Source organism: Doryrhamphus excisus, chromosome 9, assembly GCF_030265055.1.
Source record: "Doryrhamphus excisus isolate RoL2022-K1 chromosome 9, RoL_Dexc_1.0, whole genome shotgun sequence".
In the NCBI taxonomy this organism is placed as follows: Eukaryota; Metazoa; Chordata; class Actinopteri; order Syngnathiformes; family Syngnathidae; genus Doryrhamphus; species Doryrhamphus excisus.
In genome coordinates this window covers 13,682,138-13,697,678 of record NC_080474.1, presented here as the reverse complement: position 1 = coordinate 13,697,678, position 15,541 = coordinate 13,682,138, and the positions used below count along the sequence as shown (strand labels likewise).

At 42.0% G+C, this 15,541-nt stretch overlaps 1 protein-coding gene across 3 annotated transcripts in view; it reads left to right on the top strand.

Moving 5' to 3' along the window:
- The window catches only part of kdm6a (lysine (K)-specific demethylase 6A), a 35,995-nt gene extending 21,430 nt beyond the window's left edge, over positions 1–14,565 (top strand). The window contains exons 12-30 of one of the 3 annotated variants that reach the window (XM_058082875.1): positions 356–575; positions 873–1,013; positions 1,969–2,061; positions 2,167–2,244; positions 3,090–3,197; positions 3,317–3,718; positions 5,958–6,769; positions 7,624–7,753; positions 7,839–7,944; positions 8,355–8,560; positions 8,807–8,859; positions 8,948–9,022; positions 9,127–9,275; positions 10,216–10,330; positions 10,403–10,590; positions 10,674–10,815; positions 11,771–11,897; positions 11,993–12,163; positions 13,542–14,563. In XM_058082875.1, coding sequence (XP_057938858.1) covers positions 356–575; positions 873–1,013; positions 1,969–2,061; positions 2,167–2,244; positions 3,090–3,197; positions 3,317–3,718; positions 5,958–6,769; positions 7,624–7,753; positions 7,839–7,944; positions 8,355–8,560; positions 8,807–8,859; positions 8,948–9,022; positions 9,127–9,275; positions 10,216–10,330; positions 10,403–10,590; positions 10,674–10,815; positions 11,771–11,897; positions 11,993–12,163; positions 13,542–13,568 — 3,343 coding nt within the window. In that variant the 3' untranslated portion in view covers positions 13,569–14,563. Of the gene's footprint in view, positions 1–355; positions 576–872; positions 1,014–1,968; positions 2,062–2,166; positions 2,245–3,089; positions 3,198–3,316; positions 3,719–5,957; positions 6,770–7,623; positions 7,754–7,838; positions 7,945–8,354; positions 8,561–8,806; positions 8,860–8,947; positions 9,023–9,126; positions 9,276–10,215; positions 10,331–10,402; positions 10,591–10,673; positions 10,816–11,770; positions 11,898–11,992; positions 12,164–13,541 lie in introns of all 3 variants that reach the window. The other 2 variants (XM_058082877.1, XM_058082876.1) reach the window with 2 other exon arrangements.
- The last annotated feature ends 976 nt before the right edge of the window (positions 14,566–15,541 follow it).

The window sequence follows — 15,541 nt, the reverse complement described above, 5'->3', positions numbered from 1 at the left end:
TGACTTATCGAACTATAAACTAGATAACTATGACATTCTTGATAAATTGATATGCATGTATTATGCGTACATGTATCCTGACAGGCCTACCGAGAATGAATAAGAAGACACAGTGAGCAATGGTAATGCTCTCAGTCTGTTAAACCAGAGCACAAATAGTGTGCAAACTAGTCAATACGTAATAAATGACATGTCTTGCCACAGTGAATTGTGCAACAATGCTGAGACAAAATACATGCAAGTGTAAAAAACGCTTATGAATTGTGACTGATGGACAAAATTCCATATATAATTGGAGTTTTCCTTTTAAAAGTAAAGTAAATGTATAATGTGTATAATTTACCCCTACCTTCAGGGTGCTCTACCAGCAGCAGAACCAGCCTATGGACGCGCTTCAGGCGTACATCTGCGCCGTGCAACTGGACCATAACCACGGCGCTGCTTGGATGGACCTGGGCACGCTGTACGAGAGCTGCGGGCAGCCACACGACGCTATCAAGTGCTACATCAATGCCACGCGCAGCAAGGCCTGTGTGAACACTGCCGCGCTCACACAGCGCATCAAGCTGCTGCAGGTAGGCTTTATTGAAAACATCATGCATCTGTTCGATGTCGTCCAGTCATTCAGTGTGTTAAGAAATGCCAAAGCAATCAGCTTTTCATTTTTTTTTACCATTTTCATATCTGAATACTCAGATATGAATTATTTTTTTTCTCATTCTCTGTAATAATCAAACATACATTCATTGGATACATTTGTGATATGTTTTATGCCTTGAGCTTACCAGTGGCCAAGCCCCCTCCCTCTCTTTGTGTCATCTTGTTGGTTCAGCACCTAAATAAGTGTGTGTGTCTTGCACGATCTCTCCTAGGCTCAGTTGTGTAACCTACAGCCAGGTAGTCTGCAGAATAAGAGTAAAATGCTTCCTAGTATTGAGGAGGCATGGAGCCTACCCATCCCTGCCGAGCTCACGTCCAGGCAAGGGGCCTTGAATGCTGCACAGGCACAGCAGGTGAGAGATCCAGCTCCTACTCGGAGACCGCCGCCTGTAGGAAAAACAAACCGTAAGCTGTAATAGTCAGCTTTGCATCTTGGTCGGCATGGAGGTTAGAACCGAAAGATGGAATGAGATGCAGCAAGGTCACTCTGGACAGCCTCTTTCATGCAGGATCATCGGCGCCGTGACAGAATTTCTAGCATTTTCTTTTGCCTTTTACACAGAACCCAGCAAAGCAGGATTTGGAAATCGAATAATTAAATGAATGAGGATGTTGGTGTGATGGAAGCTATACGCTACAGTGTCAAGCTTCACACCCCATCCCAGCTGTTCGATATTGTTTCACACAGGCCACGTCCTGTCTCTGGTTTAGCTCTGATACTAACCCTGAAGCTGGGTCGACACAGAACATTGTCACAGGAAAATGAAGGCTTTTGAGGGCAGTGTAACCAGGTTTCCAGACCCAACCTATGATAATGAGTTTACAATAATTAGGATTCAATATTAATAAATTGAATAATTTCATAGTTGTAGAAATAGAAAACCTGTTTATGACTTTCTAAATAATTTTTTAACCATCATTAGAATCCGGTATACATGTTTTTCAATGCAAAAGTAATTTTTTGTTGCTTATATTCTTACATTTTCAACCTCATTAGCAGAGACCTGACTGACTGCATGTTTCCACACTAATGCAACGCTAACGTTGCATTATTCCACCAAAAAAAGCACAGCATGAATACTCTGATTAAGACCTTAATCAACAATTAAGGTTTTAAAGCAAGCTGTATTGTAATCAGAGTCCTGTCATACATTTATTTTGAAGCATGTACATTTCTTTAGGACTTTTTCCATTTGAAAAAGACTTTAGTGGTCATTTTGAGTTGTGGTTGGAGTTTTTTTTCCCCCCTCTCCCTACTGAAGCGCAGATGGCCGTCATCACAAGCTGTTTCTCTGCTGGATTTTGTAGGCCTGTAAGGGGGAGGGAGCCCAAAGCACCAACAATCACAGCGACCTACAGGCCAGCCCTGCCAAGAAGAAACGCACTGCCAGCCCAGCTAAAGTAATGCCAAGAGCAGAACATGACGATCACTGCACACATTAGAGTAGGTAGCGTGTGCGCCAAATAATAAAACGTTTTTTTTTCTTTTTTGTTGATTGTGTGCAGAGCGGTGCGGACTCTTATGCTAACAATGCCAATCAGCAGCCGGTTCCAACCTGGTATCTTACACCACAGAAGCTTCAGGTAGGAAATATTTGTGGTCTTTTCTTACTGCAACCCCTTGGAGTTCTGGGTAGTTTAGCATTTTAGCATGGTTGAGACAGTCACTGGGGGAGAGATGTCAATGACATTGTTGCAAGACAATAGGTGTTTGCACAAACGTCTTCCTTTCTAGATGGACATAGATGCTTAGCTTCTTTCATACCTTTTTCAAACAGTCATTTCTTTGGACATCAATGTCCTCAGTATTGAATGATAATGTTGAGAATGTTGGATGCTCAATGAACAGATGGAATAGAAGTCATAATATAGCCTTTAGCCTGGTTGTCGGGCGAGTGCTAGAGGCCAGCAGGCGAGAGGAGACATTTCTCCAAGCCGCAGTACATACTGCAATGTAATTTCAGTAATAATTTCCAATCATATATTAACTTATTTTTACGTCACTACAAGTTTTTAGGCCAGATTGACTGTCAGACAGTGTCACAGCAGCACACAACTACGGTGCCGCTGAATAAAGAGTGAGAGCTCAACGCTTGATTAAAAAACATCAGTGACGCAAAAATAGAAACACGGTGAATTAGATGTTTTCGGCTGGAAAAAAACAAAAATGACAACATTTATTTCAAGAATAAATCTAAGAATGAATCTGAACTTGAAGGGCCCTGAATGCTGAATTGTGAATGCTTGGGGATCCACTGAAAATGCTTGTGATAGAAAGTCTCCATTGAAATGTATACTGTATGCCAAGTTGATTAAGAAGCCTCTAGTGGCAGGTAAGGTGTACTGCACATGTAAAGTCAATTATGCCAGCATGGTGTCTTGTTTTCATTTTGAGGTAATATTAATAGTGTAAAATGTGTCCTGTGCAGCTTCTGGACCATTTGCGGACCAACAGAGCCATCCTAAAGCCACTACAGGTGCAGATGCTGGATCAGCTGGAGAGCCAGTTCTCACTCATGCAGCAGCATCAGCAGCAGGTAGACATTTTAGATAATATTTGTTGTTTATGTTCTACAGAAATACCGCATATTTCCGTCTGTGTAGATAAGAGGAATTGTGATGCTGCAGATAGTGACCCATTTTGCTGTCTTCTTAGATGAGGCAGCAGGCAGCGGTGGGCGCCCAGCTGCGACCCAGCCTTCCCAACGGTCCTCTACCCGAGTCCCCCAACAACCACCACAACCACACAGGCCTCCCCGGCAACTCCCCAGTCAATCACACAGCCATCAGACCACCGTGTGTTGCCCAGCCCGCAGCCAATGGCTCGTGCCAGAGCCCGTCGTCGTCATCATCATCATCGGGGCTGCTTGACGCCAGGTCTCCCGGGAGAGATGCGAGAGGCGGCAGCACGAGCAATGGAAACGTGCCTTACGCGCAGCAGCAGAACACTCTACCTCACAACTGCATAGCCACCGCCAGTCACCCCAGCAGCAACAGCGCAAGTCCTGGTAACGTGGACGAGACGTGGAGGAGCCCGCATAGCAACACTAGCACTCAGGTAGCACATTAACTTATCACTTATATTACTTATAAACTCAGGACTGCTGTCTGTGGGGATTAGTGGGGTTAACCTTCAGCAAGTACAGAGGCCTCTATTTTTTTGGATGCACGGATGCACCTAATTTTTTCTTAATATCTTGCTTGTGAAGTGTAAAAAGAAGTTAACTGCTGTAAAGTCAAAACACCTAAACTAAAATCAGTAAAGTAATAACTTTTCCGACACATTTGCTATTTCATTCATTCATTCATTTTCTACCGCTTTTTCCTCACGAGGGTCGCGGGGGGTGCTGGAGCCTATCTCAGCTGTCCTCGGGCGAGAGGCGGGGTACACCCTGGACTGGTCACCAGCCAATCACAGGGCACATATAGACAAACAACCATTCACACTCACATTCATACCTATGGACAATTTGGAGTCGCCAATTAACCTAGCATGTTTTTGGAATGTGGGAGGAAACCGGAGTACCGGGAGAAAACCCACGCATGCACGGGGAAAACATGCAAACTCCACACAGAGATGCCCGAGGGTGGAATTGAACCCTGGTCTCCTAGCTGTGAGGTCTGCGCGCTAACCACTAGACCGCCGTGCCGCCCCAATTGCTATTTTTTTAGCTTTATTTATATTCAGATTTTTTTCAACTCAGGTCTCATTTGTATATAGAGATAAATCGTATATATGTATGCAATACTACTGGAGTGTGACTTGGTTAAAGGTACTCACCGATGAAGGCAAAATCTCTTCTTTTCATCTTAAAATGATAGTGTCAGTTAAGCAGCTTACGGTTCCTGCCACCCACAACAGACGTTGCAGTAAGTTCTCCAGAAACTCCCATAGCTAAAATGCTTGCTCCTTTTCTTCTTAGGATCATTGCAGGATCATTTGGTTAAGAAAAATTGACTATTGTTGCACAAAATCCACACAGCAGCAATCTTTACTTCTGTAAAAATCTGAATTGGGCATCTTACCCTGCAATGTAAATGTAGCCTTAGACACACACATAGTGTTGTAAAGGCAAGCCATAAGAATTATAATGATAATAAGTCGGCAATATGAAGTGACACTCGACAAAAAGTAAGTTATAATGTACCACATGAACGAAATAAACACTAACAGCTCGCCGTTCACCCCAAAACAAGCTAGCTAGCTACTGCTAGAGAGGCAGTGAGTGCCAGGCAAAATATGTAAACAAAAATAGGGAAAGACTGGCATAGATATGCTTGCTGTCAAGCTGTCTACTGACTCCACATTTTACAGTCTATTTTTCATAATGCACAAAGTAAACGTCAACAAGAGCCTGGTCGTATATTTTTAACTAGTCACACCTACACAAATGCCAACGGGGCAGACAGGTGATTCCAGTTTATGAAATTACAGTGCAGTGAAACATTTTTATGATATTTTAGATTATTCTGTCTTGCTGGTGCACCACGATCAATTACATGTAGCTGAAACCCCAAATATAATTCCTGTTTTTTATTTTTCACTCACCAAAATACAGTAAAAATGGGCATATTTCAGACATGGTGATTAATCATTCATTCATTCATTCATTCATTTTCTACCGGGGGTGCTGGAGCCTATCCCAGCTGATTTCGGCGACAAGCGGGGTACACCCGGTCGCCAGCCAATCACAGGGCACATATAGACAAACAACTGGTGATTAAGCATTCATTCATTCATTTTCTACCGCTTTTCCTCACGAGGGTAGCGGGGGTGCTGGAGCCTATCCCAGCTGACTTTGGCGATAGGCGGGGTACACCCTGGACTGGTCGCCAGCCAATCACAGGGCACATATAGACAAACAACTGGTGATTAATCATGATTAATTAATTTTAAAACAATCAGATTTTTGAAAAATATGTAATTATACAGCCCTACTTTTCATTTATGTGATGGATTGTTTTGTTTTTCTATTCATTTCCATTTTATAAAGCGTCTTCGGTCCTTCCTTGAAAAACGTCAGACCATTTGAAGTTCTTTAAAGCAGAATAAGACAATGAGTCTAATAATTATGCTAAGAAATTATAAAAATTGGGGGATTTCTTTGTGTTGAATATAGTGTGTGTGTGTGTGTGTGTGTGTGTGTCATTTCTAAGCATGAAAATGGTGGTTGAGTAGTGTAGCCCTATTGATTGACATGTTCTAGATTTATCTTTGATGTAATACAAAGCACTGGTCTGATCAAAGTGCAATTCAGTAGCATTCATGTGCTTCCTCCTTGTCTTTGTCTGTCTAGGGGTTTCACAAAGGTCCAGGTTCACATTCGGCAGGTCCCAATGGAGAACCTCCTTTCTCTTCCTCCTCCTCCCCCCAGACCTCGTTCTCTTCCTCGGGCATTCTCAATCAGGTGGGACATTCTTCTGGGCCCTGCACTGCCTCGTCCTCGGCCTCCTCTTTGTCCCCCACCTCTCCCCAGTCCACCCCCAACCACTTGTCCTCGCCTCCCCACTCCACCACTACCTCAGGGGTCCACACCAAAGACAATGCGCCCTCCGGGGGAAGCAGCAGCAACAACAGCGGTGGCAGCAGTGTGGGCACAGCTGCCAACACCATGCTTGCACAGGGATTGACTAATCACGTTGAGCCGCGAGTGACGGACGGCCCTGCAAGCCCGCCACGGCCTGGTTCTCCGCCCCTTGGCGCACCCAGTTCAGACAATCCTAAGCTTTCAGCCTTGCAAAAGGGACAAGCCAACACAACCGCCACAAACGATGACAATAATAACTGTAGTAACCATGGGGGGTCTTTCTCAGAGAAAATCAACAATGTCCACCCAGTCGCTGCCAAAGCCACGTCGGAGCACTTGTCTGCAACCGCGCTGTCTCCTGCCACAGTGCACTCCCCATGCTCAGCATCGGATAGCCTCTCCTGCCTTAACAGCCACTCCAACAGCGAGGGGCCCACGCTGAACGGGAAGGAGGACTCTCGGAGCCCGCAAAAGGTCAAGCCTCCTGAAGAGGTACATAGACACTCTGCCCCTGCTGGTCTGGCCCCCTGGTCTTCTGTTTCAATCTATCCAAGCTCCAGCGAGGTGCTCAAAGCCTGCAGGTAACGTGTTTCCCACTTTCATATTCAATCTGCACTAATTAGCGCTACTATTTGTTGTTGAATGTCTAATTTGACTCCTAATCTTCCACACTACTAGCTAGGAGAACAACCGGAAATGGCGAAAAAAAAATGCAGAAATAATAAGTTTGCTTCTTTCCACAAACTTCCATTGGAATCAGTTGTGTAGTTTTTGGCAACCCAACAAACGATAAAATGTTTTTTCCTCACTTAGCGTCAAAAATAATACCCCTCTCTTGGGCATTTCGTGTGAGCAGCTGATAAAACTTTTTTTTTTTAGGTCACCAGGCTGCGGAGCATTTATGGCACATTTAGATTTAATGGAGTTGTGAAAAATACATATTTTAAATTACAGTAGCATGTCGCAGGTGTCCTAACAAGTGTCTGTTTTCATGAATTAAATATTCCATCCATCCATTTTATATACCGCTTATCCTCATGAGGGTCGCGGGGGTGCTGGAGCCTATCCCAGCTGTCTTCAGGCGAGAGGCAGGGTACACCCTGGACTGGTTGCAAGCCAATCACAGGGCACATATAGACAAACAACCATTCACACTCGCATTCATACTTATGGACAATTTGGAGTCACCAATTAACCTAGCATGTTTTTGGAATGTGGGAGGAAACCGGAGTACCCGCGGAGAACATGCAAACTCCACACAGAGATGCCCGAGGGGGGAATCGAACCCAGGACCCTGGCTGTGTGGCGAATTAAATATTGTACTTTAAAACTCCTTATGCTTTTCCCAACTAACTAAATAGCATCTTCCTTTTAGCGCTCTTTCCCTTGCTTGTGATCTCCAACTTCCCTAATTTCATGGTTCGTGGCCCTGCAGAAACCTTGGCAAAAACGGTCTCTCGACCAGCAGCATCCTCCTGGACAAGTGTCCGCCGCCGCAACCCCCAGGCACGCCCTCGCCTCCTCTGCCAAAGGACAAGCTCAACCCACCAACGCCTAGTATTTATGTGAGTATTAGCTCCAGAGATGAAGACCTTACTGGCACCACATCATCGTAAATAAAATTATTGTGTGTCTTCTCTTGTCACACAGTTGGAAAACAAAAGGGACGCCTTCTACCCTCCCCTCCATCAGTTTTGCACCAGCCCTGCCAACCCGGTCACAGTCATCAGGGGCCTGGCAGGGGCTCTCAAACTGGGTAAGAAACTGCCATTTTTTAAGTCACCATTTATCCAGTCTGGCACATCTCTGTGGGTGTGTCTCCAATGGTGCGCTGTGGTTGTATTCAACACATGTAGCAACAGCACCATCTGCAAGTGGAAATTATTATTGCATGACAGACATAACTAGTCGAGAGTAGAGAAACATCTTTCTCTCTTGCTCTCTCTCCAATACATACACTCACATCTGTTTTGTTGCTATAGTTACCTTTGACAGTTTAGCTGATGTCTCACCAGATTGTTTGTCAGAATGATTGACACATTCCGCCTTCTTTGTTCATGCACATGAAAATGAATCTTGGAGAAAAGAAATGTCAATCACATGTCTTAGAACATCTTACAACTAACTGATGATGCTTGACAAGACGCCTGCTCCTGTCCTGCACAGACCTGGGCCTCTTCTCCACCAAGACCCTGGTGGAGGCCAACCCGGACCATCTGGTGGAGGTGCGCACCCAGCTGGCCCAGCCCACAGACGAGAACTGGGACCCCAGCGGCAGCCGCAAGATGTGGCGCTGTGAGAGCAGCCGTTCGCACACCACCATCATTAAGTACGCCCAGTACCAGGCTTCGTCCTTCCAGGAGTCGCTACGGGTCAGTATGGGTTTAAATGAGGAAGATTGTTTTCATTTTATAATGTGTAGCCCAAAATTGAGTGCATCTTCACTCAAAATGAAGAAATAATAGATTTTTCTCCAGCTTGGTGCTCATAAACAAGCTCTACATATTATAGTTGGTTTCATTTTTAAAAAGCCACCTCTTGACTCCATTAATTCTACCTTCCTTTCTGAAAACTTTTGTTCATAAAGCTGCCTAACTGATCACATTCTGTTGCAACAGGAGGAGAATGAGAAGAAAAAGGAGATGGAAGCGGAAGCTGCCTCATCTGATGGGTGATTTGCTTTACCTGCCTTTTGATGGAATGGACAATTTTTTCCCCCTCTTCTTCTTGTCTGACTAATAACACTCTCCTCCTGTCAGTGTATCACGGCGGAGGAAATGTCCTTTCAAGCACATCAAGTTTGGCACCAACATAGACCTCTCGGATGAAAAGAAGTAGGTCAACCATTATTTATGCTAAATTATGGAAAATGTCCATTGTTGAGGTCATCTACAGTCTTTCATTGAAAGTGGTCTCATACTCTTTGGTCATGTTTCAGGTGGAAACAGCAGCTCCAGGAGCTGAGCAAGCTGCCGGCCTTTGCCAGGGTGGTCTCCGCTGGCAATCTGCTCAGCCACGTGGGACACACCATCCTGGGCATGAACACAGTGCAGCTCTATATGAAGGTTCCAGGGAGCAGGACACCAGGTAAGACAGGGGTCTCAAACTCAATTTACCTGGGGGCCACTGGAGCTAGGGTCTGGGCAAGGCTGGGCCACATCAGGTTTTCCAAAAAAAAAACAACAAAAAAAAAAAAAAACGCATTTATTAAAAACAGAAGAATATACAAACTTTGTCAGTGCTTTGGTTCAGATTTTCTACAATAAAAGCTCTGATAAAACATTCCACTGTTCTCAAATATCTTAATTTTTATTTTTCTGCACAAAATAAGGAAAATAAATAAACAAATCAAGAATAAAGAAAATCAATCAATCAGTAATAAATAAATACAATAACAATAATAAAATGGCAAATAATAAAAACTTAAGAAACCACATATAGTTGGTGGGTAGACAAATTATTTTTTCAGATTAAAATTAACAAAGCATTATTAGAGCCCTGTAGACATGACAAAACACGACTATAGTCACATTTATACTCTTTTTATTTACAACATATTGCGCAACTGCAGGGTCTTGAGACACATGCTAACTCGCAAACTAGAGAGCTAGCGACCTAAACGGTAGCCTTCAAGTTATTTCCTTTAAACTAGCCAAAAACTTACCACTTCCACACGGATAGGGAGGATAACTATTAACAGTTATTTAACCTTTAACATGAACATTAATCAAACGTAATAATTTTTTCTGGGTACATGATACCATACAGCATCCATATTAAACTTGCGCGGGCCGCACTTTCATATCAAGGCGGCGGCCTCAAACTAGTGTCCTGAGGGCCACATTTGGCCCACGGGCCGCGTGTTTGAGACCCCTGAGGTAAGACAAACATTTTTAAGAGTTTTGACCAGTTTAGCTGATTAAGATTAAGATTAAGATATGCCTTTATTCGTCCCTCAGTGGGGAAATTTGTATTGCACAGCAGCAAGAGTACAGCAAGAGTGATGATGACTCCTATGTCTTTGCAGGCCACCAAGAGAACAATAACTTCTGCTCAGTCAACATCAACATCGGGCCTGGGGATTGCGAGTGGTTTGCAGTGCCAGAACCATACTGGGGTGTCATCAACAGCTTCTGTGAAACGTGCGTCTTCATAGTTCACTCGCTGCTCATTTTCCCAGTGCTCTGATGTTGATAATCGGTTTTCATGAACAGGAACAACATCAACTTCCTGATGGGGTCCTGGTGGCCTAATCTGGAGGACCTGTACGAGACCAACGTGCCTGTTTACCGTTTCATCCAGCGCCCCGGGGACCTGGTTTGGCTCAACACGGGCACCATCCACTGGGTGCAAGCCATCGGCTGGTGCAACAACATTGCCTGGAATGTCGGGCCCCTCACAGGTGAGGACGGAACTTAGAACCGGCATGTTGTTGATAATGGAGATGTTTAGTTGGGTTGTTCATCTGTTTTTGTCATATGTCAGCTCATCAGTACAAGCTGGCGGTGGAGCGCTACGAGTGGAACAAACTGCAGAGTGTCAAGTCCATCGTTCCCATGATCCACCTGTCCTGGAACCTGGCCAGAAACATCAAAGTGTCCGACCACAAGCTCTTTGAAATGATCAAGTGAGTATCGAAGTTTAATGTCATGGACTAAATATTAATATTAATATTTACTGAAGTTGTTGTTTTAATGGCTGTAATGTGGAAACATTTGAAGATTCTAATCGTTCAGTTTTAAGATTGCAGAATTAAAAAAAATACAAATTCAAGCAACTTTCCAAGTTCTTAAAATTAATACTGATTATTTCAATCAAACAACTACAGGTCTCCCTCTGCTACAGAATTATTTTAATTTTGATATTTTTTTATTGTAATTACCAAAAGTAACTTTTCACAAATCTATTTTATTATTTATATATTAATTTAAAGTTTAAAAATGTATCTTACATTTTTACCTTGGAAGTGGGCTATAGACCAGGACTATTTAACCTTTTACTCCCACCTAATTTAATCCAGGAGACAAAAATTTGTGAATAATAAAATAAAATTATTGTTTTTATGAATATTATTAATGTAAAATGTATTTTTTTATTGTAAAATGCAGAACTTTTTACCTCTCCTTTCATTTTTCTGTATTATTGGTCCCAAATCTGCCCCCAAAAATACCAAAACTTCGAACACCATGTCACAACTTCTCCCGACCTACAAAGCCCTTCGCAACCAAGACTCCCTGTTACCTCACCAACTTCCTTTGCCGCCATATTCCTTCCCGTACCCTCCACTCCTCGGATGTCATCCTCCTGTCCCTGCCATAGAGAACCAACCTCTTTAAAACTGCTTTTAAAGCTTGACTCTTATTCTTGTATACCCAATATCTTACCCAGTTTTGTGTGTAATTTGCTTAGAGATTTATGTAAAGCTTCTATGAGTTTCTAGGAAAGCGCTATACAAATTAAATGTATTATTATTTTCTTATCTTACTGGGATTTCTTTAGTCACTTGAGCATAAATAGCCAGTGTGCATTTTTAAACGGGGTTTGTTATTTTTTTTTAACCGAAGCTAATGTATGCACATCAGGTATTGCCTGCTGCGGACTCTCAAGCAGTGCCAAATGCAGCGAGAGCTTTTACTGGCTGCTGGGAAGGAGCTGGTATGGCATGGACGCAGCCAGAACGAGCCAGCGCACTACTGCAGTATTTGTGAGGTAAACCTGCATAAATTATGTTTTACTTCTTCTCCATCTTCAGCAAGGGTCTGTCTCCTTGGCTCACACCGCTTTGCTCTTATCCTTTGACGCAGGTGGAGGTGTATGACCTGCTCTTTGTGACCAGCGAGAGCAACAGCAGGAAGACCTACGTGGTGCACTGCCAGGACTGCGCCCGTAGGGGGAGCTCTAACCTGGACAACTTCGTGGTGCTGGAGCAGTACAAGATTGATGACCTCATGCAGGTCTACGATCACTTCACTCTGGTAAGTGTCGCCAACATGAGCTCAGTGTTGATGAAGTTGATTTCTGCTTCAAAAACGTCCTAAATCTTTCATATCATAAATATAATACATGATTTTACGAATAATACAACTGCTTTTACGTCTGTTATGACATTCCAAACAAAAACACTTTTCTTTTTGCACCCATCTTTTATGAGCTGTGGTTACACAGGGTCTACTGTTGAAACGGCAACTGCTTATGGTAGAGAAATGAAAATTCATTTCAACATAAAATCCTGATCGCATCTCTAGCAAGCTTTTCAGGCATTAAAAGCAGTTTTTTATACTAATTATAAATAAGTCAGATCTGATGTGAAGTTTTCTGAAATTAATCCTTTTCCAAGCTTTTTCAGGCTGTCTACATCACTTCTTTGTAGTTAGTTAGTACAAATTAAAATATGTAATACATGAATTATAAAATGAGATGTGCTTTTATTCGTCCCTCAGTGGGGAAATTGGCAATTATATTGTGTTATGTATTAGATATATATTAATATTATAATATATTATTTATTATATTAATAATAATATAATTATAATTGGCGACTCCAAATTGTCCATAGGTATGAATGTGAGTGTGAATGGTTGTTTGTCTATATGTGCCCTGTGATTGGCTGGCGACCAGTCCAGGATGTACCCCGCCTCTCGTCCAAAGACAGCTGGGATAGGCTCCAGCACCCCTGCGACCCTCATGAGGAAAAGCGGTAGAAAATGAATGAATGAATATATATATAATAATATTATAATATATTCATTCATTCATTCTTTTTCTACCGCTCCAGCACCCCCGCGACCCTCATGAGGAAAAGCGGTAGAAAATGAATGAATGAATGAATATATATATATAATAATATTATAATATATTCATTCATTCTTTTTCTACCGCTTTTTTCCTCACAAGGGTCGCGAGGGTGCTGGAGCTTATCCCAGCTGTCTTTGGACGAGAGGCGGGGTACACCCTGGACTGGTCTATAATATATTATTATATTATAATATAATTTGCAATGAATTATACTGCAGGAGGAAAGTGTGCAGAAATATTTATGTACTTAATAATAATAATAATAATAAGAAGAAGATAATGTTCCCCTGCATGGGTTTCTGCCGTACCAAGTGCTAGTCCTACTCTCTAACTAACCTTTCAGGGTTAGTTAGCACGGCTAGGAATAAAAAAAATTAAAAAAGCACTTTATTTTCTCACTGCCCTCAGTCTCCTCTTAGTTAAACAGGTGGCCTTATTGTGGAGAAGTAAATACAGAAGATCTTCATTCTCCACCATTGTTAGTCTTTTTGGGAATGACGCATTCAATGCTGTGTTTTTGGCAGTTTCCAGTATAAATGTTTGGATTTCTCCTCACAGGCGAGTCCCTTGCCTTCCTCGTCTTGATGATGTTCGTAAGGACTTTATTTATTTTTATTTTATTTTTTTTTTACCACAGTGGAGTCCAGATTTTTGTTCCTTCTATGGACATTTAGGAAGTAAGCCGTCAGTCCTCTTAATCGTAGCGAACCCCACCACCCTAAAGGCAGCTAGCTGTGCGTAAGCTGCACGTCTATGCAACTTTGCCAGGCCCCCTGGTGGACTGGAGGGGGAAGGCATCATCTTTTGACTGTTCTACTGCCGGCAGGCCCAGCTGGACTTGTCAACACGCCGCTTTCAAAGACGGAATAAAAGCTTTGTACATATTATGGTTTAAAAATCATCACACGACTACTGACTGCTTTTTGTTTGTCTCTTCTTTTTTTTTTCTTTTGAAAATCACCCACTATAAATCTTTTTGTATTGTTAGACAGAAAAACAAATGTTTTTTGTAATGTGAACTTTTGAGTGATGCAGTCTTTGCAACATTTCCCTACAAGAGTTTTTTTTTTTTATTTGAATGTACTGGAACAATGTCTGATATGAAATCATTTGTAGACAAAAGGCCACAAGTCAAAAGGGTTGCACATAGTTGAGTAGTGTTTTTTTATTATTTTTATTTTGATGTAAATTTACACTATTTATAAATGCATATTTATTGCTTGGAAATATTTGTTAATGAAATGCTGTCCCCCTCCCACCGAATACCTGCCATTAAATTTTGAAGGAGCATTGTGATTTTTGAACGAAGCCCCTCCATATGTTTTGTATAGAAATAAATAAGTGCTTACTAAGCATTGTGCAGAGACCTGATCGTATATTGGGTTTATCGTCTTGAAGGATGTTTTATGCGTCAATAAATGAATTGTCTCTATTTATATTCTCGTTTTTTCTCCCACTTATTGTTTAAAATGAAATAATGAAAATCTGCATACTGTAACTGCTAAAATCCACAGACATTTCTATTTTTGTCAGGTGTATGAGCCATCAAATCCAAGGTCTCGAACAGGCGTTGTGTCAAAAATCGATTGTATTCACAGCTGTGGCTGTAGGCAATCTCCTTTTAATGAATTACACAAGATAGGAGTCACTGCATTTGAATTTGCATGAGTGGCCAGCATCCAACAGTTTTATCCAGATCTACATACGCTTTAAAATGCCGGTTGTGACACTCAGCTGTTTGGTGCAAAACATGTGGAACTCATGCCACAGCTGCAGCCTTTCAATTTCAAATTTGCACGAAATTTGCTCCATTACAGCTGGTCCAGTTGGTAGCACTGTTGTCCATAAAACCAAAAAGAAGCAATGCCTCATTGAATGTCCCATCCAGCTCAATCAGACCATGTACATGCTGGGAAAATAATGAATGTGAATGTGGGAATCAAACCGTGTTCCGGGGCGTCACAAGGTCCTGAGGACAGGAGGGGTTGAGCCCCCTGGAGATGCACAGGATATGAATGAATGGAGTAGACATTCAAAAAAAACAAACAAATAACGAACAAGAACCGGGCTATAACTATCCCACTTTTGGACAGATTTAGTAGAGATACTCAATTATTTTAGGCTACCATTAAATTTACACAAAACCGCTGCTCAAACTCGGCAACCATTCAGTGATCAATTATATAATAATCATTATGATATTATAAGCCCTCCCCTAAAATAGGTCTAATGATGCCACTGCCATGTTCTCATGACTCTCAATCAGAGTTTCATTTAAAAATATTTGTCACAATCATTTTTTTAAATAATGTTTCATCTCTGCCTCTGCAGCCGGGTATTGTCGGAGCTACCTGTTTTACTGCACAATATTCATTTTACAATCTCATAAAAAAAAGTCACCAGTGGATGAAATGAGGAAGTCATTCAAGTGACAGTTTATAAAAGAGGAACAGAAAGACCATATCCTACCCAGAAATTGAGCCTGGGATCATGACATTAATCATTAAATTCATAGAAATGTTATTATTTTAACTGCAATTGACATTAAAATACATAAA